The following is a 26,579-nucleotide window of genomic DNA, read 5'->3' as shown; positions in this document are numbered from 1 at the left end:
TAGAATAATATTGGGAATTCCTTAATAATTGAAAACAAGGGCCAGTGGGGAGTGAGGGTGTAGTGCTATTAATTTTTAGTGCTGACTTATATAATTGCTTTAGTGAGCAAGTGCCAGGTAACTTGAGTGCAATGTGTTACAAGTAACTAAATGCAAAAACGACAAACAGTAACTTTCTTTCAAGTGAAACAAGGAAATAAGTACAGTAAGCAATGCAGATATCACTAGTGATCCACAGAAGCTGAGAAGCGGCAGATTAGGTGGAATTAGCTTCCAGGGAAATAACAAGCAAACAAACAACAAGCATATAAACAAAGCTAGATTCAGCAGGCCTGGATCTAGTCTATGCTAGAGCAAACAAGGTGTACCAATTTCAGTAAGATACAGTTCAAATATTCAGGCACTATAAACCTTTAACCAGAAATTCCCAGCTCAGAAGGGCAGAGTCCAGCCTCTTCTCCCACAAGAGTGCAGACCACGAACCTTCTTAATGTAAAATAACTGGCCTGAAACCCAAGTGCCTAAACCAGAACTAATACACTTGGACACTGGGCTCTCAATCAGCAGTTCCCAACTTAGAAGGATGAAAGCTACCTGTCCTGCCACCACAGTGCTTGCCACAAACCTTCCTAATGTAAAACAACTGGTCTGAAGCCCAAGTGCTTAATCCAAAAGACTTAGAATGATAGCTACACTTTAATCAAGTTACAACCAAGCAGTAATAAATACAATTGAATACTTTAGAGAATGTCTGGATTAGTGCTCAAGTTACACAAACAAAGCTAGATCCAGCAGGCCCGAATCCAGTCTATGCCACAGCAAACAAGGCGCACCAACTTCAGTAAGAAGCAGTTCAGATATGCATGCACTATAAGCCTTTAACCAGAAATTCCCAGCTCAGAAGGGCAGAGTCCAGCCTGTCCTCCCACAAGAGTGCAGACCATGAACCCTCTTAATGTAAAATAACTGGCCTGAAAGCCCAAGTGCTTAAACCAGAATTAATACACTTTTAGAATAACAGACACTGAGCCCTCAATCAGCAGTTCCCAACCTAGAAGGATGTAAGCTACCTGTTCTGCCACAACAGTGCAGACCACAAACCCTCTCAGTGCAAAACAACTGGTCCGAAGCCCAAGTGTTTAAACCAAAAGGCTTAGAATGAGTTACACCAAGCAGTAATAAATACAATTGAGTATTTTTAAGATGATGCAAAAGTAAAATGAAGTAGGTAGAAACACAAGTACAGTAAAAGCAGATTAAAAAAAAAAAAAAAAAAAAAAAAATTTCATCTGAACAAGTGCTGACATCAAATAAACAGATTTGAGTGCTGAAACTAGAAAACTGGCTAGTTATAAGAAAAAAAAAAACAAGCTAGAAGGCTTCCCTCAAACACAGAAGGGCTTGGGGGCTCAGAAGCCTACAAATAGTCTATACCACTTAACAGGAAAGGCAGGAAATAAGCTTAATTTTTTTTGTCTGTTTCCCAGATGCTCTCTTTGTACACAGTAGGAGTGCCTGAAATCAGAATACGATCTCACTGCACTCAGTTCAGTGAGCAAATGAGATCGGCCCAGAGGCAGGCTGAGGGGCGGGCAGTTTCAAGGCCACTAAGATTAACACCAAAACAAAAACAGGGAGGTTGGGTGGGAATAACTGAAGAGCAGAATAACTGCCACTTCAGTTAAATATTCCTTCAACACAGTTTAAATCAAATTAAATACTGTATTTTTTTAAAAAAAAGTGCAGATAAAGGTACTTAAATTCTCTTATACGTCCAGTTGAATATAACCAAGTTCTTAGCCGGCCAAAGCTGAGGTTTTTAAGCAGAAAATATTTCACAATGCACCATTTAAATAGGCAAGGACAGGAAATCAAAGAATGTGGCTACCCCCACACCTGTAATTACTAGCAAATAACAAAATTCAGCAACACTAGCTTCAGTTCAAGTTATGGGTAGGGGGAGGAGCTAGGAGCTCGGATCTTGGAGCTTGGAAAGCTGCTGGATCGGATCCGAGGTCGGATCTGACACCCACAGGTTGCAGACAAATGAAGTATCTACTCAGATGTAACGTTATGGTGAGTACATAACTTCTTTATTATGCTGCTAAACGCTGAGTGTCTTAACATGAAACTGCACTTAATGGAAGCAGTCCTTACCCTGGAAGATGCAGACATTTGTGCAGTCATGGAGACCTGGTTCAAGGCTGTGGAGAGTATCTCAGTCATACCAGGTTACACTTCCTTCCACATGTTCAGACCACAAACTGAAGGCATGAAAACTAAAGGAGGTTGTGTATTCAATTTTAATTAAAGATAAGTACATCTCCAGATTGGTTAAATAGTATGATTCCCTGGAGATACTTCAGGTGCAATTGACTGTTGGTAGGACACCTGTTCATGTCATTGCCAGCTACAGGACCCCCTCCATGAATCAGGACACCCACCACTTTGCCTGTTTGGATCTACTTGAGTCTATCAAGATACATCCAAACACCATGGTTTGGGACGACTTTAACTACCCATCCGTTGACTGAGTAAATTACTTGTGCTCAAACTCACTTGCCCAAAGATTCCTCAACTTTGTAAACTCCAGTGCCCTTGACCAGCTGGCCGACACCCCCACAAGGGGTGCCAACATCCTGGATCTGGTGCTTACCAATATGTGGGATCACTGTAACACTCCCCACTGTGAGGTCTTCCCTGGTGAGATCTGACCACAAGTCAGTCTCATTTGAAGTAACTATCACACCTGACTTTCCTCCCCTCACAGCAGCAGTTAAACTAAAAAAAAATTTCCAAAGCAGAGTATAACCTCTTATGGGATGGTATAAATAGCTTCACTGCACGTCCCCCCCCCCCCAGAAGGAACTGACAACTATGCCGAGTTCTACACCAGTGCTTTATGCAACACCTGTACAAGCGCATTGACTAGGCCATACCTGATAGGACCAAACCAAGCTCCTCAAGGAAGAGTAAACCTGTCTTGTGGACAACTGCCATTAATAGGCTTTACAATAAGAGGAAGAAATTGCTGTCGGAGTAAGAGGGATCAAGCCCTAAATTGTAAACACTACCTCCTCAGCTTAAACAAGCAAATGAGACTTCTTGTGAAGTCCTCCAAAGCAAACTACGAATCCAAATTAGCTTCCTCAACTAAGGACATGCAGAAGGCATTCTTAGTTACATCCGTAACCTAAAAGAAAAGGCACAGATTTGTGCCAAACATGTAGTTAATGATACTACACATACTGGGCCTGTGGATATAGCTAACCTGTTGGCGACTGGTCCTGTGGAAACTTCACTTCCCTGTCCCTGCCACATGTACCACATAACATCCCTACCCACCTGTCCCCTACCTTGTATCTGTAAAGAGCAGGTTGTAAATGCTCTCTCTAAGGCCAAAAACACAGCATCTGTGGGACCTGATAACATTCTTGGCTATGTCCTACTTGGGCTCCAGCAAGAATTAGCAACACCATTGGGTACTCTTTTCAGTCCTAGTCTAAGTACTGGCTTTGAGCTGAATGGAAAACTGCCACCATTATCCCCTTGCACAAAGGTGACGCTTCCACTGACCCAGGGAACTATAGACCTATTAGCCTGACTAGCCTTATCTTTACTAGGCCACAGAGTGAATAATCATGGACCTGATATTATCAACAAAGATATATGTAATCTCCAAACATGTGACCCTACTCAGTTTGGATTTGTTAAAGGGAGATCATGCCTGTTAAACCTGGTGGATTTCTTCGAGACAGCTACCAAGGTCCTGGATGAGAGGAGCTCTGTGCATACAGCCTACCTAAACTTAGCCAAGGCTTTTGTCACTATCCCCCACTCATGCATCATTGATAAAATCACCTAGCTAGGTATCAACCTGTATACTAGATGGGTCTCCAACTGGCTCACTGATAGAAACCGTACATCTAACAGCAGACCTGTAACCAGTGGTGTTCCACAGGGATCATTCCTGGGGCCTCTACTGTTTGGAATCTGTTTTTCAAAAGGTCTACCTGAAAACATCGAAAGCCCACAATATCAAAGACCAAATTCTGGAGATGAAAGCATTGAAACCTCACTTCAGTGAATGACCGGATCGGTGAATCCATTCCTACTGTAAGTAACCTGTTGGCCAACAAGGTGGACTTTGCCCTTTTCCCAGCTGTAGTATGATCTCAGAGTTGTTCTATTTAGTTAGGGGTGTGTGGGGGGTGTAGCCCCCCCCCCACCTGGGTGAGTTGGGAAGGGTACAGTTTCATTTGAGTGGTTACTTACCCTGAGAATGGATTCAATGATCCAGTCGTTTGCTGAAGTGAGGTTTTGTTGTTTTAATCTCAACAATTTGGTCTTCGATATTGTGGGCTTTTGATGTTTTGAAGTAGACCCTTCTCCAAAGTACAAGCAAAAAATAAAGGTCTGTGGCTGACAAAATTTGCTGATGACTGCAAATTGGGGAGCGGTCATAGAATCTCCAAATTGTCAGCATCCTACAAGATGGTCTTACACAAACAAATGACTGGTGCCAAATTCATGGCCTTATTACATTTTTTGCATTGAGTTTATAATTTCTTTCAATAAGAGCAATGTTCCTGCTAACTGCCACATCAAGAGCAACACCCTAAGTACGCACTCAGTGGTGAGAGACCTGGGAATTGTTACCAACCAATGTAGTCCATTGAAAACTAATACAATTTTAGAAAGCATCTTAAGTTGTTCTTTTGGCTTTTCCCGGTTAGGGTTCGCCACAGCGGAACTCTGGTCCACTAATGATTGGCAGTAGATTTTTACGGTGCCAAGGTGCCAGCTCGATGCCCAACCTTCAACGAAGGCATGCCCATTCACGCATGTCTTTCGAATGCCACTCGACCGTGGGGAGGACATGCAGACTCCACACAAGGCGCTCCAACCGAGAATCGAACAGGCGAACCTCTTGCTGTGAAGCGACAACGTTACCGCTGCACCACCGCGGCTTAGAAAGCATCTTAAGTAATACCTGTTTAATGAAGCTAAATGTAAGAACTTTTTAGACAGCAGTGTAACTTGCCAGTATTTACAAGCAATATCCACCCCACCTCTCTTACTTCTTAATAAAATATGTTATCCACTTCCTACTATAAACTGTCTTCCAAATACATTTCCTAACATCTTCCACTATTCATTCCATTGTTCACTAAAGCCCTTCATTATAACACTGAAAGCTGCAAGTGTTAATCACTCATTTCTCATTCTTTACTCCCTACTCTTCTATACATGCTGCAGACATTATTCTTCAGAATGTGACCGTTTTAGTCATACAGAAATAGTTTGCAAATACATTTGAAGACAGCTGTCTCAGTTGTAAAGGTTTTTGTGAAAAAGATGATTATAATTACACTGCTGATGATCATGACAACTTGAACATTTAGGAATAAACTGTATAGTGTATACTTGCTTTGTTATTTTGTTAGTTTTTCATCATTTTTTTTTTCATATTGTTACATTATAATACGTGATTACATCTTTGTTTGTAACTTTGTGCTGAACCTGAAATCAGGTTTTACCCTGGTTAACAAAAATAAGTAAGAGGCTTCAAATGATTTTTTTCTTGTCTACTGTTTTATGTCTGCTACTACTTTAATGCCTAAAGGAGAAAACTGTGTTAGGTGCATAACTGCTTGTTAATAAAGTAGTTAAACTGTGCTTTCTTTTGAAGTGTGTGTTTAAACAGGTGCAAGAAACATATCTGAAGAAGTGGATTGCATGACCAAAGTCTAGTTCTAAAAGTCTTTAGTCTTTATATTGATAGTATGGTATAATTTAATCTGCTGACTTTTTTTTTCTTTTTTCTTTTTGCACAAACATCAGTAGTACCAGAAATAGAAAAGAAAGTATAAAATACAACATTTGTTAATATGAGCAGAGTATTGTCTCTATTCCTTCATTGCCTGTAGAAAACTTCAGTGTTAACACTGTTTTCACTCCTTATGTAATTAAAAAAATCGAGAAGTTAATCCATCATTTGCAAATATATATGACTTAGTTGTTTCAGAATGAGTAAGTAGATGAACAGTACATAAAAAGCAATTTTTAATGTTACCCAATAATTTTTCTGTTAAAGTACGGTTTGATGCAGGCGATGGAGCACTTTCAATAGACATGGAAAGTTTGGAAGAAGATTTTGCAGTGTCTGTGTAAGTAGTTTCCTTGGACATCACTGATAATTGTATGTGTTTTTAACTAGACTAGTTCAGCACACATCTTCTGTTATGATGTGGAACTTTATAGAACCTAAATACTGTTGAAAAGAAAAATGTCAAATTGTTTATGAGCACAGTATCTGTATTTCATTGTGATGTCCTTCATATTGATCACTGCTGCAGTAGCTTTAGCTATATAGGTTATATCCTGACAAGCATATAAATGCCGGCCAGCTTCCAAAGCTTCAGGGCACCTTCCACATAGCCAAACTGTCAGGCAACTCAAATTGAGATGACTAAAAGACAAGTTTGGGTGCAAAGCCATTGATAGATTCATAGATTAGTACTAGGCTAACTGCCCTCATGGGCCATTTTAAGCCTAGCCAGTTATCCCATGTGAGAATCAAACCCTGCAGCTTATGTTTCTAAGGTAAGCACCTTAACCATTGCGCCAACCTTGCACTACAGTCAGTGATTTACTGCCACCTAAGAGTATACTCTAAGATATTTGAGTACCAACAGTCATCATCTGGGTTCCTTTGCTAGGCAGATGAGTTACTTTTGGGGATTAAAACCTTCCATGTTCTTAAATTTATTATAGTTTTATTAATTTCCTTTTCAGGAAAGTTATTTTAAAGTTAGGTGTTTTGTGCTGTAATGGGCTTTCTCTCTTAAATGGAACACTCATTTTTTCTGACAGTTTAAAATTGGTGTAAACCAACTGAGAAAATATTTTTTTGTGGAGTAATTTTGTTTATTTTTCAGTTGTGGGACTGCCATACTGTTAGAGTGCTTTTTACTTTTTTTTTCCTGTCAAAGTAACGTTTGTGGACTGTTAGTTTTACCAGCATTTGCTGATTGCCTTCTCTGAGAAAGAGGCACCATTTTTGACTTTACCCTGAAAAAGATTGATTGTCCCATGGACTGTCATCCTTCCATGCAGAAAAAGAAAAAAATAAGCAAACAGCCTTTGCCATCACAGCAGGATAGCAATTTACCTCACCTGCTGGTGGGTGACTCTGCTGTGGCTGTTTATTGTTCCTCATATCATTTATCTTTTATGTCCAATCCCTCTGGTGTAGCACCTACAGCTACTAGGGACTTGTGGTTAGCCACATTCTCTGCAGTACTTGATAATAGTTTTCACTCTTACTCACAAACACTGGCTAATGCATAATGTATGTACCGTACCTGTGTACTATGTATGTATTCTACGTATGTTCCACATTTCAGTTGTACACCACAAATTTATTAATTACCTTTTATTTTTAAATTAACATGTTCTTGTTTGTTCTCTCCACTGTAACTGTTGATGTGCTGCATACCACTGTAAAAACATGTCTATTGTAATTTGTGTGTATACTGATGATGTATATCTAAACGCATCTGTAATTTTTCTATGTGGAGCTTTTCTTCCCGGGCCTCTGCTGAAAAAGGGCATTTTCGGCTCGGACACCCCTGGTTAACAAATGTAAAATAAATAAATTCTTGTAAAGTAGTTTCTGGTAAAAGAAAGGAGAATTCCTCTTTTCCTGAAGCGATTCAAGATTCTGAATCTGAACGTAAAGATGCAGGGAAGGAGTCAGGATTTTGTCCTCTGATTTCTGATTCAGACTCTGAGGAGAGCTCAGTTTCTGATTCTCTCTGTGTGGAGTTTTCTTTCTCTGAGACAATTGCTAGAATATCCCATTGTTTTCAGTGGGAGAACACTGAGGTTTCTCAGTCCCTCAGAAAATACTATGAGTCATTACAGAAGATTTTCTAGAACCTATACCCATTCTTCCTGTTATGTCTGCTTTAGAGGAAGTCTCTTACTGCCTGCAGTTTTTCTGATAGTCATCCAGCTGTCCTTAAAAATGCATATACTTCTGCAACTTCTTTACAACTTCTCCCAACTAATTGAAGACATCACTAGACCTCACAAAAATTACAACTGGGGCTCCACAATAGACTGGATATTAGTGTTCTACCCTTTCAATGTCATCAGTGCAGGCATACTACGTAATATCATTAGTGACCACCACCCAGCATATATCATACGGAAAACTACTCCAACCACAGGCCAACATCAATACAAATCTACTAGAAATTTTACTAAGTTCCAATCATCCATATTTAATGAAACCTTAGCTAAAGTAACTGGAAACCCCTCAAATCCCTACCACTTAATGAGGCTGTTGAATTCTTTAACTCAGCATTTCTAGACATTTTAAATAGGCAAGCATCCACCCGCCAAAAATGAATAAAACATAACCATGCATGCTAGCTCTCAAAATCCACCAAAGAAGTAATGTCCACAAGGGATAAAATCTGGAAATCATGGCAGAAAAACAAAGACCCCTCAACTCTACTACATTACAAGCAACTCCGTAACCAGGCATAACATCTATTAACCACTGATAAAAAAGACCACTACTTCCACCTACAAAAGCCAACATAAAAACAATCCCCAAAAATTCTGGTCTTCCATCAGCCAACTATTACACCCAGGTTCTCAAAACAATCCATCCCCTGACCCACAAAAAACTCCCATTGAACTTGCTACCCTCCAATTCCTACTTCATTGACACCATAGCTAACCTAACCTCCACCTTTCCTACAGTTAACAGCACCACCACCAAGACAGCTGATGACCGAATCATCCCAGAAAAAAGTCTACCCTTAACCCTAACCTAAAATTCTCCCCCATACCCACCAGCACAATAAGAAAACTGTTACTTAAGCTAAAATCCTGTACTCTGGCCCCTGAAAATCTACCCCCACACTTCCTGCAGCTAGCAGCAAAGTGTATAGCTTATCCCATCAGCATACTCAGTAACAGATCAATTAAAGAGTCCCCTGTCCCAAATATTTGGAAAAAAACATTCTTTCTTCCCTTACACAAAGGTGGCACCAACACTAACACCACAAATTTTCGAACCATAGCAATTCTCTCACCCATCTCTAAAATACTGGAAAAATGCATCCATGCCCAACTCCTCAACCACCTGCATGAAAATCAGATTTTATCACCCACTCAGCATGGTTTCAGACCAGGACACACAACACCACTACCGCCCTCCTATACTTCGGTTTACTGGGCACACGGGATTCTGGTAAAATAATTGCTTCACTTTTCCTTGACCTCTCCAAAGCTTTTGATACCATTTCCCACACTATCCTACTCTCTAAACTATCCACCCTCCACATTTCTCCCCCTACCCTACAATGGTACAACAGCTATCTCTCCAATAGGCAGCAATCCACCAAATGGCGACAGTCTTACTCTGCCTTCCTCAGTACTTACACAGGGGTACCCCAAGGCTCCATACTTGGTCCTCTCTTATTTAGCATCTTTATTAACAACTTTCACATCACTCTTCCACAATGCTCAGTAATCCAGTGTGCTGATGACTCTACAATAATATGCACTGGAAATTCCAGCTCTGAACTCCAGCAAATTACCCAGAATGCCCTCACATCTACTGAATCTTGGATGCTTAACAATCATCTTGCCCTAAATCCAAAAAAAAAAAAAAACTAAACTAGTAATTTTTACTCCTAGGAAAACCACTCCATTTGATAAAAAAAACTCTTCACTATACAAGCCCAAGACAATACCACTATAGAAGTTGTCCCACACACTAAATTACTAGGCATTATTACAGATGGCCACCTCCTACTTTCTTATACTACAGCAAAAAAATGGAACTTGCTTCCTCCCCTTATAAGAGTCACTACAAGCTATGAACAATTCAAATCTCTTCTCCATTCTCACCTCTCCCAAAACTGGAAATGTAATTGTATACTTCCTACCTAGATCTTATTACATCCCAGTTCCAATTTTCCCCCTCTGGTCCCTCTTCTCCAAACTCTCTCCTCAGCTCCCCTCCCTCTACTTCTTTATCTCCTCTCTCTCCCCTGCTTAAACTCTCTATTTATTCCATTTAAATCGTCTCCTCCCCACTGCCTACATGCATGGCTAGTCTCACAAATGTATCTTTTACCTTTTTCATAAGATGTACTTTTAGACTCAAACATAAAATGAATCTTAGACATACTGAAGGAAAACCAAACTAATGAACTGTTGTGAACGAAAAGCCACCAGCCAGATGAATAAATCCAATTTAATAACGAAATAAACTTATACAGCCACAAAACGAACTTAAAAAACGCCAAGAACAAACCACAGATATACGTAAGCGCTTTCGTTTAAAAGGTTTTAAACTTCATCAGACAATAACCTCCATTACATCACTTCCTTTTATAACCTCCACCAAATTCAAAAAATTGCGCCAAATTTTAAAATCAAATTGGAGCATGCTCAGTTGTAAAAAAGTGAAAGAATTTTTAAGTACCAAAGATCAAGGAATGCATGAATACTATGGATATGGGACTAAATAAATAGAATTTTTATTTAGAAGTTTAATATTTCAAGTACATATAATCCCCCCTGCATCCTAAGCTTCTAATATATGAAAAGATGTGCGAAAATCAGTTAAAGAATTTAGATAGAATTAATAGAAAAATGGAATACCCTTTAAATTTAAGTAAATATGAATTAGAAACATTAAAAAGTTTACAGAAGGGAAATATAAGAATTATGAAGCCAGATAAAGGGGGAGGAGCAGTTATTATGGATAATGATTTTTATAATGAGAAAATGGAATTGATTTTGAATACAGATACTTATGATCAAGTAACTTTAAATGAGTTAAATTATGCTTATAAAAAGATTTCCCTACAAATTAATGACATGTTTTTAGATGAACGGATAGATATTGATTTATTTATTTAAATATTTTATCACCTAGGATTCCCGTTTTTTTCGGGAACCCTAAGATGCATAAAAATATAGAAGAACCCCCTATGCACCCCCTTGTAGATGGGAGGGATTCCATCACATCAGCATGCACTAAATATGTTGATTATGAACTAAAAAAAGTAATAGTGAAAGAGGAATATATTTGTAAAGATTCCTGGACATTCTTGGAACATATTAATCAAACTGTGTTTGATGCCAAGGATGTTTTAGTTACAATAGACGTATGCGATTTATACACAGTAATTCCCCAAAATATTGGGCTTCAATGGATTAGTGAAATTTTATTTGAATTTTCTTTTAAACAAGATTTAAATAACCTTTTAGTTGAATTATTGAAATTGTATTAAATAATAATTATATTAAGTTTAATAGTCAATATTATATTCAAAGAAAAGGTATAGCTATGGGGTCACCGTGTGGGGGGACTTATGCAAATTTAGTGATGATGTTTTGGGAACGGAAATTTATATTTAATAGTAAATATTATAATTATATTAGATCATATCACTGGTTTCAAGATGATATTTGCCTAATTTGGAAGGAAAACAGTGATATTTTAAATGAATTTTTAAATTATATTAATGGAACCACAAACTTTTTTAAATTTACATGGAATATTAATTTAGATGAAATCAATTATTTGGATATTAATTTGGTTAAAGATTATGAAGCTAAAGCTTATATTTCTTTAATTTATAGGAAAAAAACTTACTCCAATGGCTTCCTTCATTATACTAGTGCACATCCTGAACATCAGAAAAAAATCTGTAATTAAAGGCTAGTTAGTTAGGGCCGCTCGGATTATTACCAAATTTTCAGATTTTACGAAAGAATGTGAACATTTAAGAAATATGTTTATTAATAAGGAATACCCGATATGGCTAATAGATAAAAAACTAATTTTGGAAGTTAATCAAAAAAGAAGAACTGTCTATTTTAAGCCAATCTTGAAACTTAAAAGTGGATTAGTTCATGAGAATGATATTAATGTAAGTACACTTAAGTTGGATAGTAGAAGCACCAATGGTTGCTTAGATATTTTTGGTAAACATATGAATAATAAACACGAAGAATTTTCAAAGGTTTTAGTAATTACTTTTACACAAGATTATCAAATTTTGAAGGATGTATTTAATAATAATTGGGAAATTTTAATTGAAGATTCTCAGTGTAAAACACACATAAATAAATTTCCTGAAATAGTTTATAGAAAAGGGAAATGTTTTAAAGATTTATTGAAATTTACTAATAATAATAAAAAAGAGAAGATGAAGACTGGGAATTATAAATGCGGAGCATGTAAATGGTGCTTTAAAATTCAAGAAGGAAACCGTTTTAGTATACGGGATAATAAATATTATATGAAAAAGAAATTTAATTGTAAATCTAAAGCAGTTGTTCACTTAGCGAGGTGTAATTCCTGTACTTCGTTTTACGTAGGTAAAACAGAAAGAATGTTCACAGAGAGAATTTATGAGCATGAATACGCAATAAAGAATAAGAAAATGAATAATGCATTAGCAAAACATGTAAACAAATGTAATAATCATAAATTTTATTATATGGTAATAAATCAAGTGGAAATAAAAGATGTTATGTGATCCTATCTCGCCTACATTCAATACTGATGGGCTTGGAGCCGATCCCTCGGCTCCGACTCGGCACGCTATGCTATAGAGCGAGGCCTCTTATTGGCTGAGCTATTTCTTATCCCAGGATGCACCACCACTAATCCCCCAGATCTCGTTTGCCGCTTACAAGCTAGGACGTGGTCTCAAACTTGGCTGGGCTAAGTACTGTTTTATTCAGACTTTTCCTGTCAGAAAATTTGTTAAGTTGTACCCAAAAGCTGTTTTAACAGCTATCGTTGTTGTACGAGTGTGTTTGAAAATATTTGTTGAGAAATTGTGTTTTTTCATTAAGGGAAGGTTTCCCGTTTAAGTTAGAGGGGTCTTCCCCTTTACTATCTAGCGTTTTGTGTTTTAGTTGTCAAGTACCTGCTTAAGTTAGAGGGTCTTGACCCTCATTTTATGTGCTTGTGCTACTAGTTCGTGAACTGGTTTTTGTGTAAAAAAAAAAAAACTTAAAACTTTCTTAGATTCTCTTTCTGTGTAGTTAAATCTTGTTTCTTAGGGTAATCAACATGTCTAAGGAACATAGACCCTCTGGGTTTAAAAAGTGCGCGAGGTGTGGTTATAAATATCCATAACGGACGACCACTCCTTGTGCGTTTATTGTTTAGGCGCCAAGCACCTACAAGAGTCCTGTAGCGTGTGTCACGCCTTTTCATCGAGAGTCCTCCAGGAGAGGAAGAATAAATTAATTCTAAAAGGGTTGATTAAGCCATCCTTCGAGGAGGCTTTATCTTCCTCTCCTACGAAAAAGAAAAAAGCGTCGGCTCCGACCAGTTTGTCGGAACCGACTGCCAAAAAACCTAGGCAGGCTTCTCCATCGGCTCCACGGACTTCGGAGCCGAGGGCGGAACGGTCTGCCTCGATGCTTCCAGTCTCGACCCCTGTGGTTTCGGAGCCGAGGACTGGGGCATCGAGAGGCGGGTCACCTTCATCGGCTCCACTGATATTGGAGCCGATGAGGATTGCCGGCTCAGACTCTTCCCCTTCGGCGCCGAAGTCCTCATCGGCACCAAGGGAAATTGTTTTGAGATCTCCCTCTGAACCGATAGTAATCGAATCCATTCGGAGCCGGTCCCCTAGTCCTATGGAGCCGATGGAGAAATCGGTTTGGACCCGATCGGTGTCTTCTAGATCCTCCAAGATGTCTGATTCGGACATCGACAGGGTGCTCCTAAGACTCTTCCAGTCTCCGGTGTTTCAAAAGTTAGTTTCGGCTCCAGCCCATTCGGCTTCGGAGCCGATGGTCCACCCTGCTACTTTGGTTCCTCCTCCAACAGCCTCAGCACCATTGGAGCCGGTGCTGGTGGAACCGATGGAGGTTTTAGGGTCGGGCCCGACCCTTACTCCAACTCCGGCTCTTGAGTCGGAGTTCGGTACGCGGACTTCTTCTGTCGGCCCCGGGGGGGACGCTTCGAGACTGATGTTTTCGGTCCCAAGCCTTCCTCTCGTTGCGTCTGCGGCAGGAGTGCCGTCTACCGTCGTGGCCACAGAAGTGGGACCTTCCCAGGATTCTGGTGGTCCCGCCTTCAGGGCTATGAGGAGTGCGTTAGCCAAATCATCTTTGGCTATCTCCACGGTCTCCCCAGCTCCTTCCCTGCATACCGAGACTGGGTCTTTGGCAGTCCCCCTGTCCTTAGACAGCGGAGCCCCGGGGCCTGAGGTTACCCCCACTGGGGTTTCCCCCCCTCCTGGAGGTCCTTCTGAAGCTTCTTCGGAGGAACCCCCTAGGAAAAGATCGTGCAAGAGGAAGCACATTGACTCCCCTGATGAGTCTCTTACATCAGACACTGATCTCGATGATGCAGAGGGGTCCCCAAAGTCGTCCTCAGATGATGTCTCCTTTGCAGACATCCTGGAAGCCCTTAAACAACGAGGCGGCTGGCAATCCAAACCCCCTTCTGCTGATGAGTTGGTGTTCCTTAAGGCCTTCGGGGCTCAGCCCTCCGCCTCCTGGGTGTCTCCGCCCTTCGACGAGCTCTTGGATTTGATCTGTCGAAGGGCGTTGGAACACCCAGACTCTGTGGAACCGGTGCCTGCTCGTCCTAATAAGTTCCTGTCAGCACCCCTGGAAAAAGAGTTTCTGACTAAAGGTGTGGCTGTAGATGCTTTGGTGGTGGCATCTGCTACCCAGCAAGATGTAGCAGAGGCTTCGACGTCCGTCCATCCTCCTAATAAGGAGTCTAGGAGCATGGATCGGTATGGTAAGCGCACCCTAAGTTTAGCGGCCTTTACGTTAAGGTCCTTGAACTATCTCACGCACTTTACCAGATTTCAGAGGGATCTGATTAAAGAACTTTCCGATACCCTCTTGGGTAACCTGCCTGAGGAGCTGGCCCAGACGGTTGGCTCTCAGCTGGCTACACTGTCGTCCATTTCAAACTCGTCCATGAGGCTCATTTCTTATGTGGCCGAAGGAGCGAGCAGAGCGGCAGGTACAGGCATTGCTCTACGGAGACAAGCCTGGCTCCACCTGTGTCATTTTGCGGAGGCCTTTAAGTCTTCCTTTGCCGACGCCCCCTTTGATGGGTCCTCCTTGTTTGGACCCAAGGTAAAGGACACACTGACCCGCTGAGAGCAAGAAGGTATGACTCTGACTGCCGTAGGGGCACGATTTTCCACTCCCTTTCGGCCTTACTCCAAGGCTAAAAGAGGAGGGAAAATGTGGTTCTGTAGATCTCAGAAGTCTTACCCCTCACAGCAGGACGATCCCCCTTCCAGTGGCAGGGGAGGGGGAAATTCTTCTGGAAGACGCCGTCCCAGAGGCGGCAGAGGCCCTCGCAACACTGGAGACAGAGAGTCCTTTTGTGGCTCTTCAGCCTTTCACAGTCCCTGAGGGATTGCCTGACTGTGCAGCTCCGGAGCCAGTCGGGGGTCGTTTTTCGAGGCACCTAAAAACCTGGGAAGGTATCACTCAGGACCGATGGGTGCTTCGAATTATCGCAGGAGGTTATGCCATCCCTTTCTCTCACTCCCCACCTCAGTCCAAAAAAATCCCGGACCCGCCACCCAGTCAACGGGAAACTGCAGCCTCAGAAGTTTCAAAGCTGCTGCAAAAGGGAGTCATCCAACCGGCCCCCGCAGACCAGATCGGATTAGGGACTTACTCAAGGTTCTTTTTGGTGCCAAAAAAGACCGGGGACTTGAGGCCCATTTTGGATCTCAGTATTCTAAACCGTTCAGTAAAAAAGTCCAAGTTCCGAATGGTCACCCTACAAACCATTCTTCCATTGCTGGAGAAAGGTGTTTGGATGTGCTCCATAGATCTCAAGGACGCTTATTACCATATCTTGGTACATCAAGCGTCCAGGAGACATCTGCGCTTCAGCCTAGGAGGCAGTCATTTTCAGTTCTGTGCGCTGCCCTTTGGTCTCACCACAGCCCCCAGGGTGTTCACCAAATGTTTGGCGGTAGTGACTGCTCACCTGAGAAGTCTAGGATTCCAGGTGTTTCCGTATCTAGACAACTGGCTCCTAACTGCCACCTCCAAGCATCTACTATTGCGGAGCCTACAAGCCACGATATCACTGGGCAATTCCCTTGGAATCACCTTCAATTGGCCAAAGTCTGTGTTGCTGCCATCTCAACGCATAAGATTCATCGGAGTAGAGATAGACTCAAACCGAATGCGGGTCTATCTACCTACAGACGGGATACAAACCATACAGGCTCAAGTTCGAGCCTTACTTCCCAGATCCAAAGCCCCGGCCAGAATGGTTCTGCAGCTATTGGGATCCATGTCCGCCACGGTTCTTCTAGTTCCCCTAGCAAGATTGCACATGAGAATCCTCCAGTGGCTTCTTTCAGCTCAGTGGTCCTTTCAGGAACTCCCTCTCAGTCACCTCATATGGATCACGGAAACCTGCAAACGGGACCTTCACTGGTGGCTGGTGCCCTCCAATCTGGATCAGGGACGACCCTTTGTTCCACCTCCTCCTGTGGCCACTTTGACCACGGACGCCTCCCAGATGGGGTGGGGGGGGGGCATTCCCTGGGCAGGTCAGTCCAAGGCAAATGGCACCCAGAGGAGACCCTACTTCATATCAACGTCCTAGAAATGAGGGCGGTGCTTCTGTCCCTTCAAGCCCTTCACGATTACCTCCCTCAGGGCGTAATTGCCGTTCACTCAGACAACATGTCAGTGGTCTGGTACCTGAATAAACAGGGAGGGACCAGATCCTATCCTCTTTGCAGAGAGGCCATGAGAGTTTGGGAATGGGCAGTGTCTACCAAACACTTTCTAGTGGCTACTCATATCCCGGGCAAGTCCAATGTGATAGCCAACAGACTAAGCAGAACCATCCTCTCTCCTCAAGAATGGTCTCTGAACATTACAGTTGCAAATCAGATTTTCAGCAAATGGGGAGTTCCGTGTTGCGACCTCTTCACGACTCCACTGAATGAGAAGTGCAAAAAGTTCTTCTCCCTCACTCCGGCTCCGGGGAAGAGCCCTATGGACGCACTAGCCCGTCCGTGGCCCACCGGCTTGCTTTATGCCTTCCCTCCAGTTCCTCTCCTTCCCAAGGTGATCCAAAAGGCATCTCTCTTGAAGAGCAAAATGATCTTAGCTGCTCCTTACTGGCCTCGTCAAGTATGGTTCCCCTATCTTCGGAAATATGCTCTGGAAGGTCCATGGTTCCTGGATCAGATCCCAGACCTATTGGTGCATCAGTCGGGACTATTCCACCAGTCCCTACACACCTTAAAATTGACGGCTTGGCTCCTCCTCTTCCGACTATAGTCAGGAGTCATACATTGGATCCAGAAGTTGTACACATTTTATCTTCGGCCCACAAGTCTGCTACAAAGAAATTGTATTCTAGCAAATGGAAAAGATTTGCTATTTGGGCTCAACTCCGGGGCCTGGATCCCATCACTATTCCTGTTTCAGAAGTACTGAAATTTCTAACTTCTCTTTTCAATCAAGGCTCTTCAGTCTCTACCATCAAGGTTCAATTGGCAGCTATTTCCAATTTTCACAAATCTATAAACCCACCTTTAATGAGCAACAGATTGTGTAAGACCTTCTTGAAAGGTGCTGCGCTTTTAAGACCTCCGATTTCTCATCCTGCTCCTCCATGGGATCTCGATGTGGTGTTACGCGCCTTAACTTCCTTCCCCTTCGAACCGGCAGCGACATGTGATTTAAAATTTCTATCGTGGAAGACTGCCTTTCTGGTGGCAATTACTTCTGCCAGAAGGGTTTCAGAGCTTCAAGCTTTGTCTGTAAAACCTCCTTACTTGGTTTTTCACAAAGACAGGGTATCTCTCAGGCCAAATCCATCTTTTGTCCCTAAAATTTGTTCCAGTTTCTGCCTACAACAATCATTAGAACTTCCAGTCTTCTTTCCGAAGTATTCTAACAAAGCGGAATTCATATTCCACATATTAGATGTCCACAGGCAGTTGCGTTTTTATTTAGATAGGACCAAACAAACAAGGAAAATAGATCAGTTGTTTGTATCCTTTGCGGACAATAAATTGGGCAAAGTCATCACAAAGGTCACTATTGCCAAATGGATCAGGGACTGTATTACTCGAGCTTATTCTTATTCTAATAAAGAGCTTACCACCTCTGTCAAAGCTCATTCTACAAGGGCTATGGCTACTTCGGTAGCATTTCATTCTAAGCTTGCCATTAGTGACATTTGTGCTGCGGCTACATGGTCTTCCCCGCACACTTTCATTTCCCACTACAAATTGGATGTGGCATCTAGAGGACGAGCTTCATTTGGTTCCACAGTGCTCAGGAGTGTTTTCCAATGAGCCACCCAGGATTTAGGTGCTAGGGACGCTGTCCCATCAGTATTGAATGTAGGCGAGATAGGATCACATAACATCTTTTAGTTATGTACTTACCATAACTTTAGATGTTTGGGATCCATCTCCTACATTCTAATAACCCACCCTCCTTCCACCTTCCTTGGAGATCAGAGGATATCAGAAGGTCCGAATCCTGTTGTTTCATCTTGAAACATCTAACAATGTTATATAAACAAGTTGTGCATGTGTGCATGAATGCGGACAAACAAGATCTGGGGGATTAGTGGTGGTGCATCCTGGGATAAGAAATAGCTCCGCCAATAAGAGGCCTCGCTCTATAGCATAGCGTGCCGAGTCGGAGCCAAGGGATCGGCTCCGAGCCCATCAGTATTGAATGTAGGCGAGATGGATCCCAAACATCTAAAGTTATGGTAAGTACATAACTAAAAGATAAGATTCCTTGGAATTTAATTTTGGAAGAAAGAGAACTTATCTGGCAAATAAAGTTACAAGCAGATTCCTGGCCAGGTTTAAATGAAAGAAGTACTATAGGGCCAATTTTAAAATTAAAAGCATTAACTAGGAATAAAATTAAAGATTAATATAAAATTTGTTCTAGGAATTGTATAATGATTATGAAGGAGGGTATGGAGTAATAAGTTAATGTAAGGTAATATAATTAGTTAAAAAAATATTATATAAAAAATATTATAATTTTATTATAGTATAATTTTTTAAGAGATTATATAAGTTTGTGTTTCCATTAATGTTTAATATACATTTAATGTATAATATGTATTTATTTATTTATAAATAATTTTAACATGAAGCTAGTATTTAATATAATCAATTCTATTTATTTAGTCCCATATCCATTGTATTCATGCATTCCTTGATCTTTGGTACTTAAAAATTCTATCTTTCACTTTTTTACAACAGAGCATGCTCCAATTTGATTTTAAAATTTGGTGCAATTTTTTGAATTTGGTGGAGGTTATAAAAGGAAGTGATGTAATGGAGGTTATTGTCTGATGAAGTTTAAAACCTTTTAAACGAAAGCGCTTACGTATATTTGTGGTTTGTTCTTGGCGTTTTTAAGTTCGTTTTGTGGCTGTGTAAGTTTATTTCGTTATTAAATTGGATTTATTCATCTGGCTGGTGGCTTTTCATTCACAACAGTTCATAAAATGAATCTTAGTCTAACTGTTCTTTTTTTATCTTCCTCCTGGCATCTCTTCTCCTTTAAATTCTTTGCATCTCCTTCACTTCTCCTCTGTTTTACTTCTCTTGCATTCAAGATCTATGTATAATTTTTTTTCTCTCTTCTATGCTAACAATACAGTTGTATAAAAATATTAATTTCTTATGTAAACTGCTAAATGTGCTATGTTTTTGGAAATTGTTAAAGGTGTTATGCTGTTAGAACACAGAGTGTTGTGTGTGTAATGTATTATTATTATGGAGCTTTTCTCCCCGGGCCTCCACTGAAAACGGGCTTTCAGGCCCATTGGACTTCCCCGGTTATGAAACTGGAAATAATAATAATAATGAAAACCTTAACTTTGACCTACACATAAACAATAACATCAAAAAAACACACCAAAAGCTTGGTATGCTCTACAGGCACCAACACTTTCTTAGCCTCTCTACTAGACAAACCCTTGCAACTACCTTTTTATTACCCTCTCCCCTTTATGGTGCCCCTCTCCTCACTAATATCTGAAATGCTACAAAATCCAAACTTGCTATATGTTACAACAGAATAGCAAAATTTGCCACCAAGGCCACATTCTCATCCCACCACTACATTCTCATCCCACCACTGTAAGTCACTGAAACAGTTAGGGTGGCTGGAACTCCCCCACCATCTCTCATTCACGCAACTAACTACTGTGCACAAAATAATCTACAGACCCGCAGACTGCCCTGCTTTCTCAACTCTACTTGCCAAATACCATTCCAGCAGCCATCTAAGATCTGAAAATCATCTACTTCTAAAAGTAGATAAGCCCACCTTACCTGCTGGTCAACTCCTCTATGCCTTCACCGTCACCAAACTATGAAACTCACTTCCGCCTTCTATAAGAAACACAGGCAGCACCACCACCTTCAAACAAATGCTGAAACATCATCTCAACTCTTCCTGGCTATGTTCCTGCTGTGTAACCTAACCTCTTCACTCTCCTTACTGCTCATTGTTTGCAGTGTGTGTATGACTTTGTTGATACTTCTTCCAGGACTATGGCCACTGGTACTGTTTTAAGGGGCTTTGCTTGGCTACATTCTTAGAACATCTCAGATGTAAAAAATGAGATTTTAATTTCTCCCTTGGATAGAGATTTAATGTTTGGTCCTTGTGCTGCAGAGGTGATCAAAAAGTGTAATGAAAGGGGCTTAGCTGATACAGGGATCTCTCCAATATTTTTCAGCCCTCCTTTGCCAAATTGTCCAGGGGATTTTCTTCTTCATCTAGTTGTAGCAAAAAAAAAAAAAAAGAATAAACAGTCAAAGTAGAATTCAGGTAAACAGATAAGAAGAGGCAACAGGTTTCATAAAGCAGTCTTCAACCTCCCAAAATCAAGGGCAATCCAACAAGTCTAAATGACTGTTCAAGAGACCTTCTGTCTCCTCCTACTCTGGCCCCTTTTCTCTTCCAGAAAATCTAACTCATTATTTTTTTTCTTTGGTAACAGATTATTTCAGACAAATGGGTTCTAATAATCATTCATTAGGGTTACAGACAGCAGTGGGAGGAAATTCCTACTTTCCAGAATGTCATTCATCATCCTGAAGATCAGATTCTTTTGTTTCTACCTGTTCGTCATATGCTGTTCCGTGGAGTTATAAAACCAGTTCTTCCTTCCCAGGTGTTGAAGGGATTTTATTCAGGGATGTTCCTATTGCCAATAAATGAAAATGTTTGGAGACCAGTTCTGAATCTTTTGTTCAGAAACATGTTTGTTATAATGCACAAATTCAAAATGATGTCCCTTTACAGCCAGTTACCTCTTCTTCCTCTTTCAAGTTTCTTGGTAACAGAAGACTTAACAGATGCTTATCATTTACATCCCTATTCATCCAGACTTCAGATGTGTCTTAATCTGACACAACCTAATCAGTTCTCTTCCTTACCCCTTGAACTGCCCACTGCACCAAGAATGTTCACAAAGTATTTAGCCCCAATGGCTCATTGTAGGCTACAGCGCATCCACATTTTCCATATTTAGAAGACTTCCTTATCTTGGCAGTCTTTTTCAATATGTTAGGATTTTCTGTCTTGAGTGAGAGATCTCTTGCACAAGCTGGGGTTTCAAGAGCACATTCAAAAGTCTTTCTTGACTCTGTCATACAGGATTGTGATCATGGGATGTCATCCAGGCATCTCAGTTCAAAGAACTTTTCTTCCACAGGAAAAAAAAATGGATCTTTATTTAGATCTATTTCTAAGGTTGTCAACTCAGACTGTATTCACTGCAAGGGAATACCTCATGATTTTGGCTGTCAAGGCATTTATGATTCTCACAATACCCGTAACAAGACTCCACATGAGAAAGATACAGTGGTATCTGAAATCTCTTTGGTCCCAACATGAACACCCTTTGTCTTTTCAGACCCTAGTACTGTGTTTGTCAGAAGAAAAGTCTTTTGGTGGAAACCACATATATCCTTAAACCCAGGTCTCCCCTTCTCCAAAGCAGATAGTTACTACAGCCACTTCAGACTTTGCTTGGTGAACAGTTTAGGGAGGGATAAAAGTGCAGAGGGTGTCAGACAACAAGGACAGATGCAAGCGCATAAATATCAATTAGATGCTTTCCTGAATCAAAGCACTCAACTCTCCGAACCTTGTTTTGTCCCCTGGACTGCTTCAAGTAACTACAGACAATACCACAATTATATGGTACATCAACAAGCAAGGGGGGACCAGGTCATACCTTCTTTGCAGACTAGCCATGTTAGCTTGGGATATGCCTTCACAGTACAATCTCGCTCTGCGGGCATCCTATATTCTATCAGAGCAAAATTGTGTGGCAGACTGATCAAGACCAGGGCAAACCCTCACAAATTAAAACTAGATTGTGGGTCTTCCAAGATTTGATCCATCTGTGAGGAGTTCCTCTAGTAGACCGCTGTTACTCCTGTATGAACAATCCACTGGCAAAATTGTGTTCCAGGACTCCATGCAAGAAGGCCTGGAAGACAGATGCCTTTTTTTCCTTTGGACAGGAATGTTCCTATATACCATTCCACCCTTTCTACTAGTATCCAAGATACTTATGAAGATTCAGAGGGAATCTGCCAAGATCATTGTGGTGACTTTATTCTGGCTCAAGCAACCATGGTTCTCCCTTCTTTTGGAAATGACCAGAGGCAATTACCTCAGGTTTCCTCACAGAATGGATATACTCATACAAGAATTTACAAATACAAGGTTTGATGCATCTTGACATCAATCATCTTCAACTGACTGCCTAGATGATCGGGTCTTAATTAGTTTTAGGCATCTGTTTTCTGAGGATGTGCAGCAGGTACTAATGGAGGCAAGAAAGCATGCTACTAGAAAATTGTATATTAGCAGATAGAAAATGTTTGCTATTTAGTGCCAGCAACATACCCAGTGCCCATTCAGGGATAGTTGTTCTCTGTTTTTACAATATTTGTGTGAGTTACTATTTTATGGCCTTTCTCATTCCTCTATCAAGGTTCATTTATCGGCCATTCCAGCTTTTCTGCCCATGAATGCTCCTATTTCAAGGTCTGTTTTTGCTTTGACTGTTGGGAATCCTTGTTTTGTTAGCTAGTTAGTTATCTTGACTGTCGATGTGCCTGTCCACTTATCACCAAGTAAGTGGACTGTCTTCTGAAAAATGGCAGGTAGAAAGCAAAATGCAAATAGTAAAACAAGGTATGGATTTGCAGTGTTAAATAATTGAATAATATATCATACAAAGCAAAATATTGCACAGCTCAGTTAGTGCTGCAAATGTATAGTACATTCCTGTATTGTCAAAATGTGGGTAATCTTGTTCATTTGTTATTGTCCTTGGATATATAGCAGATATCCAAATTATCAAAGTATGACTGAGTAACACTATTCATTTCTTATCACCCTCTAATGAGCAACATTGGGATACTGCACTTTTCATAAGATTCTTATTTAATATTTGCTTTATTATTCTGTGTTGGTTCAGTGGGCAAACACGTTTTGCAGTTAATTCCCTTGTAGACATTTAACACACTGGTGATCAAGCTTAGGTCCTTAAACTCTTTTGGAAGGATGGTAGAAGCAGTAATATTTTAAAGATACAAATACATTCAAGTAGAGTAAGGGAACTAAATTAATGCATTAGGCTCTGTCTAACGTTATAAAATTGTCAGAGGGTCCCAATGTTTGATATATTTATAATACATATGTGTGTGTATGTATGTGTATGGGTCTACCTAAAAACAGCAAAACACTCAAATGTTGTTATGCATAATGTTGACTAAAATAATAAGAATAAATGTCGACATCTTAATGTGCATGCTTCAAGAAATAACTTTGGAGCATGCAAATATAAAGTAAAATTTCTTGCAGTTAGTTATTTGACTATCTTTCTGCCTGTCCCGAGTCCCCACATTTCCTGCTACTGATGTATTCTAAAATACTTATATATATTGCATTATTAAATATATATATATATATATATATATATATATATATATATATATATATATATATATATATATATATAATATATTACAGTGGATATAAAAATGTACACACCCCTGTTAAAATGCCAGGTTTTTGTGATGAAAAAAAAGAGACCACAATAAATCATTTCAAAACTTTTCCCACCTTTAATGTGACCTATAACCTGTACAATTCAATTGAAACGCAAACAGATTTGTTAGGGAAAAAATATAAAGAATAAACAACATACAATAAGCTGGTTGCATATGTCTGAGCACCCTTAAACTAATACTTTGTTGACACACCTTTTGATTTAACTGCAGCATTCAGTCTTCTTGAGTAAATACCTGCCATCAATTGATTAACCTCAAATAAAGTTCAACTGTCCTAGTAGGATTTTCCTGACATTTACACAGTTGCCTGCTACAGCAAAAGCCATGGTTCGCAGAGAGCTTACAAAGCATCAAAGAGATCTCATTGTTGAAAGGTATCAAGTCAGGAGAAGGGTACAGAAAAATGTCCACAGCATTGGATACCATGGAACACAGTGAAGACAGTCATCAAAAAGGGGAGAAAATATGGGACAACAATGAAGTTGCAAAGAGATGGATATCCCTCCAAAATTGATGAAAAGACAAGATGAGAACTGGTCAGGGAGACTGCCGAGAGACCTACAGCAACACTGAAGGAGCTGCAGGAATTTCTAGCAGGTGCTGGTTGTGTACTACATGTGACAGCTATTTCCCATATTCTCCATATGTCTGGACTATGGGGTAGGGTTGCAAGATGTAAGCATTTTCTTACACAGAAAAACATCCAGGCCCAGCTACAATTTGCAAAACAATACCTCAAGTCTCCCAAAAGCATGTGTGAAAGTGTCATGGTCTGATAAGACCAAGATTGAACTTTTTGGCCACAATTCCAAAAGGTACGTTTGGTGCAAAAACAACACCTCACATCACCAAAAGAACACCATCCCCATGGTGAAACATGGTGGTGGCAGTATCATGCTTTGGGGTTGCTTTTCTTCAGCTGGAACTGGGGCTTTAGTCAAGGTGGAGGAAATTATGAACAGTTCCAAATACCAGTCACTTTTGGCCCAAAACCTTCAGGCGTCTGCTGGAAAGCTGAAGAGGAATTTCACCTTTCAGCATGACAGTGACCCCAAGCATACATCCAAATCAACAGAATGGCTTCACCAGAAGAAAAGTTTTGAAATGGCCCAGCCAGAGCCCAGACCTAAATCCAATAGAAAGTCTATGAGTTGACCTGAAGAGGGCTGTGCATAAGAGATGCCCTCGCAATCTGACAGATTTGGAGCGCTTTTGCAAGGAAGAGTGGGCAACTGCCAAGTCAAGATGTGCCATGCTGATAGACTCCTACCCAAGAAGACTGAATGTTGTAATTAAATCAAAAGGTGCTTCAACAAAGTATTAGTTTAAGGGTGTGCACACTTGTGCAACCAGCTTATTGTACATTTTTTTATTTTTTATATTTTGTCCCCTAACATTTGTTTTCAATTGAATTGTACAGGTTATAGGTCACAATCTTTTTGAGGATGACTTCTGCTTTGTTGCTAAACAGGCAGTTTTGGTTTAAGGGAGCATCCAGTAATTTAGCTTTAACATGATCTGGCAAGTTTTGCTCCTTAAGCCAAGCATGCCTTTTAAGTACAGACCCAGTGACAGCAGCCCTGCAAGATGCTTCTAGAGAGTCAAAACCACATTGCAAAGTATGTTTACCAACTTGTTCTGCAGAATGCATTAAATCCTGTAATTCTTTGTGTTCAGCACAGTCAGGAATCAACATCATTTTCTGTTTAAGTAGTCCCATAATACGCTGCTGGTACTTTAACATATGAAACTGGCAATTTAAAACCCTAATGGCAAAAGTAGCAGAAGTATATGCCTTCTTACCCCATCTGTCTAAGGCTCTAGAACCTCTATCAGAAGGAGTAGGGTTTTTGGCAGCAGTAGCCTTAATGCCCTTTGGTCCTTGGGAAATGGTCTCTGGATCCGCAGTAGGATTCTTGAAGAGGAACTTGAGAGTCAGGTACTCTGTAATACCTATCAGTTTTTCTGGGAGCTGGAGGTAAAGTGTCTGGGGGAAAGGTTAGATTTCAAGAAAGTATCATCCGCAATGTCAGAACAGGCGGGATAGCTAAAGGCCTGTGTTGAGGGAGGAGTAAGAATTCCCTAAGCCTCTTTTTGGAGTCAGAGTAATCCTGGCTTTCCCAGTGGAAATGCTCCCTAAGAGAGTGGAAGGTTTCACCAAAAGAAAAGTCTTCTGGAGGGGAAGCAAAAGGAATGGAATCCTCTGCATCAGAATCCTCATAGGTAGATAGGGGCAAATCCTCGTAATCAGAAGAAACAGAAATATCAGATTCCTGATCAAAAGAATCGGAAGGAAAATCAGTTCTAGGTCTCTTTGGGGGGGGGGGGGGAGGCTGACTTCCCCTAATTAAGAACCAAACTTGATGCCTTGCAGGGATGGCGTGCAAGGTCAAACCATAAGCCAAAAACACCAACGAC

General features: G+C 40.6%; 1 protein-coding gene across 2 annotated transcripts in view; it reads left to right on the top strand.

Annotated features, from left to right (window-relative positions):
* Positions 1-26,579, top strand: part of LOC122809706 (ADP ribosylation factor like GTPase 2 binding protein) — a 355,290-nt gene that overhangs the window by 56,304 nt on the left and 272,407 nt on the right. For both annotated transcript variants that reach the window (XM_044081399.1, XM_044081398.1), the window contains exon 2: positions 6,098-6,170. In XM_044081399.1, the coding sequence (XP_043937334.1) occupies positions 6,098-6,170 (73 nt within the window). The remainder of the gene's footprint in view (positions 1-6,097; positions 6,171-26,579) is intronic.

The sequence above is a fragment of the Protopterus annectens genome, chromosome 8.part0 (genome assembly GCF_019279795.1).
Source record: "Protopterus annectens isolate FY-2018-M chromosome 8.part0, PAN1.0, whole genome shotgun sequence".
NCBI lineage: Eukaryota > Metazoa > Chordata > Ceratodontiformes > Protopteridae > Protopterus > Protopterus annectens.
Note: the sequence above shows the minus strand (reverse complement) of the source record. Positions and strands in the feature narration are given on the sequence as shown.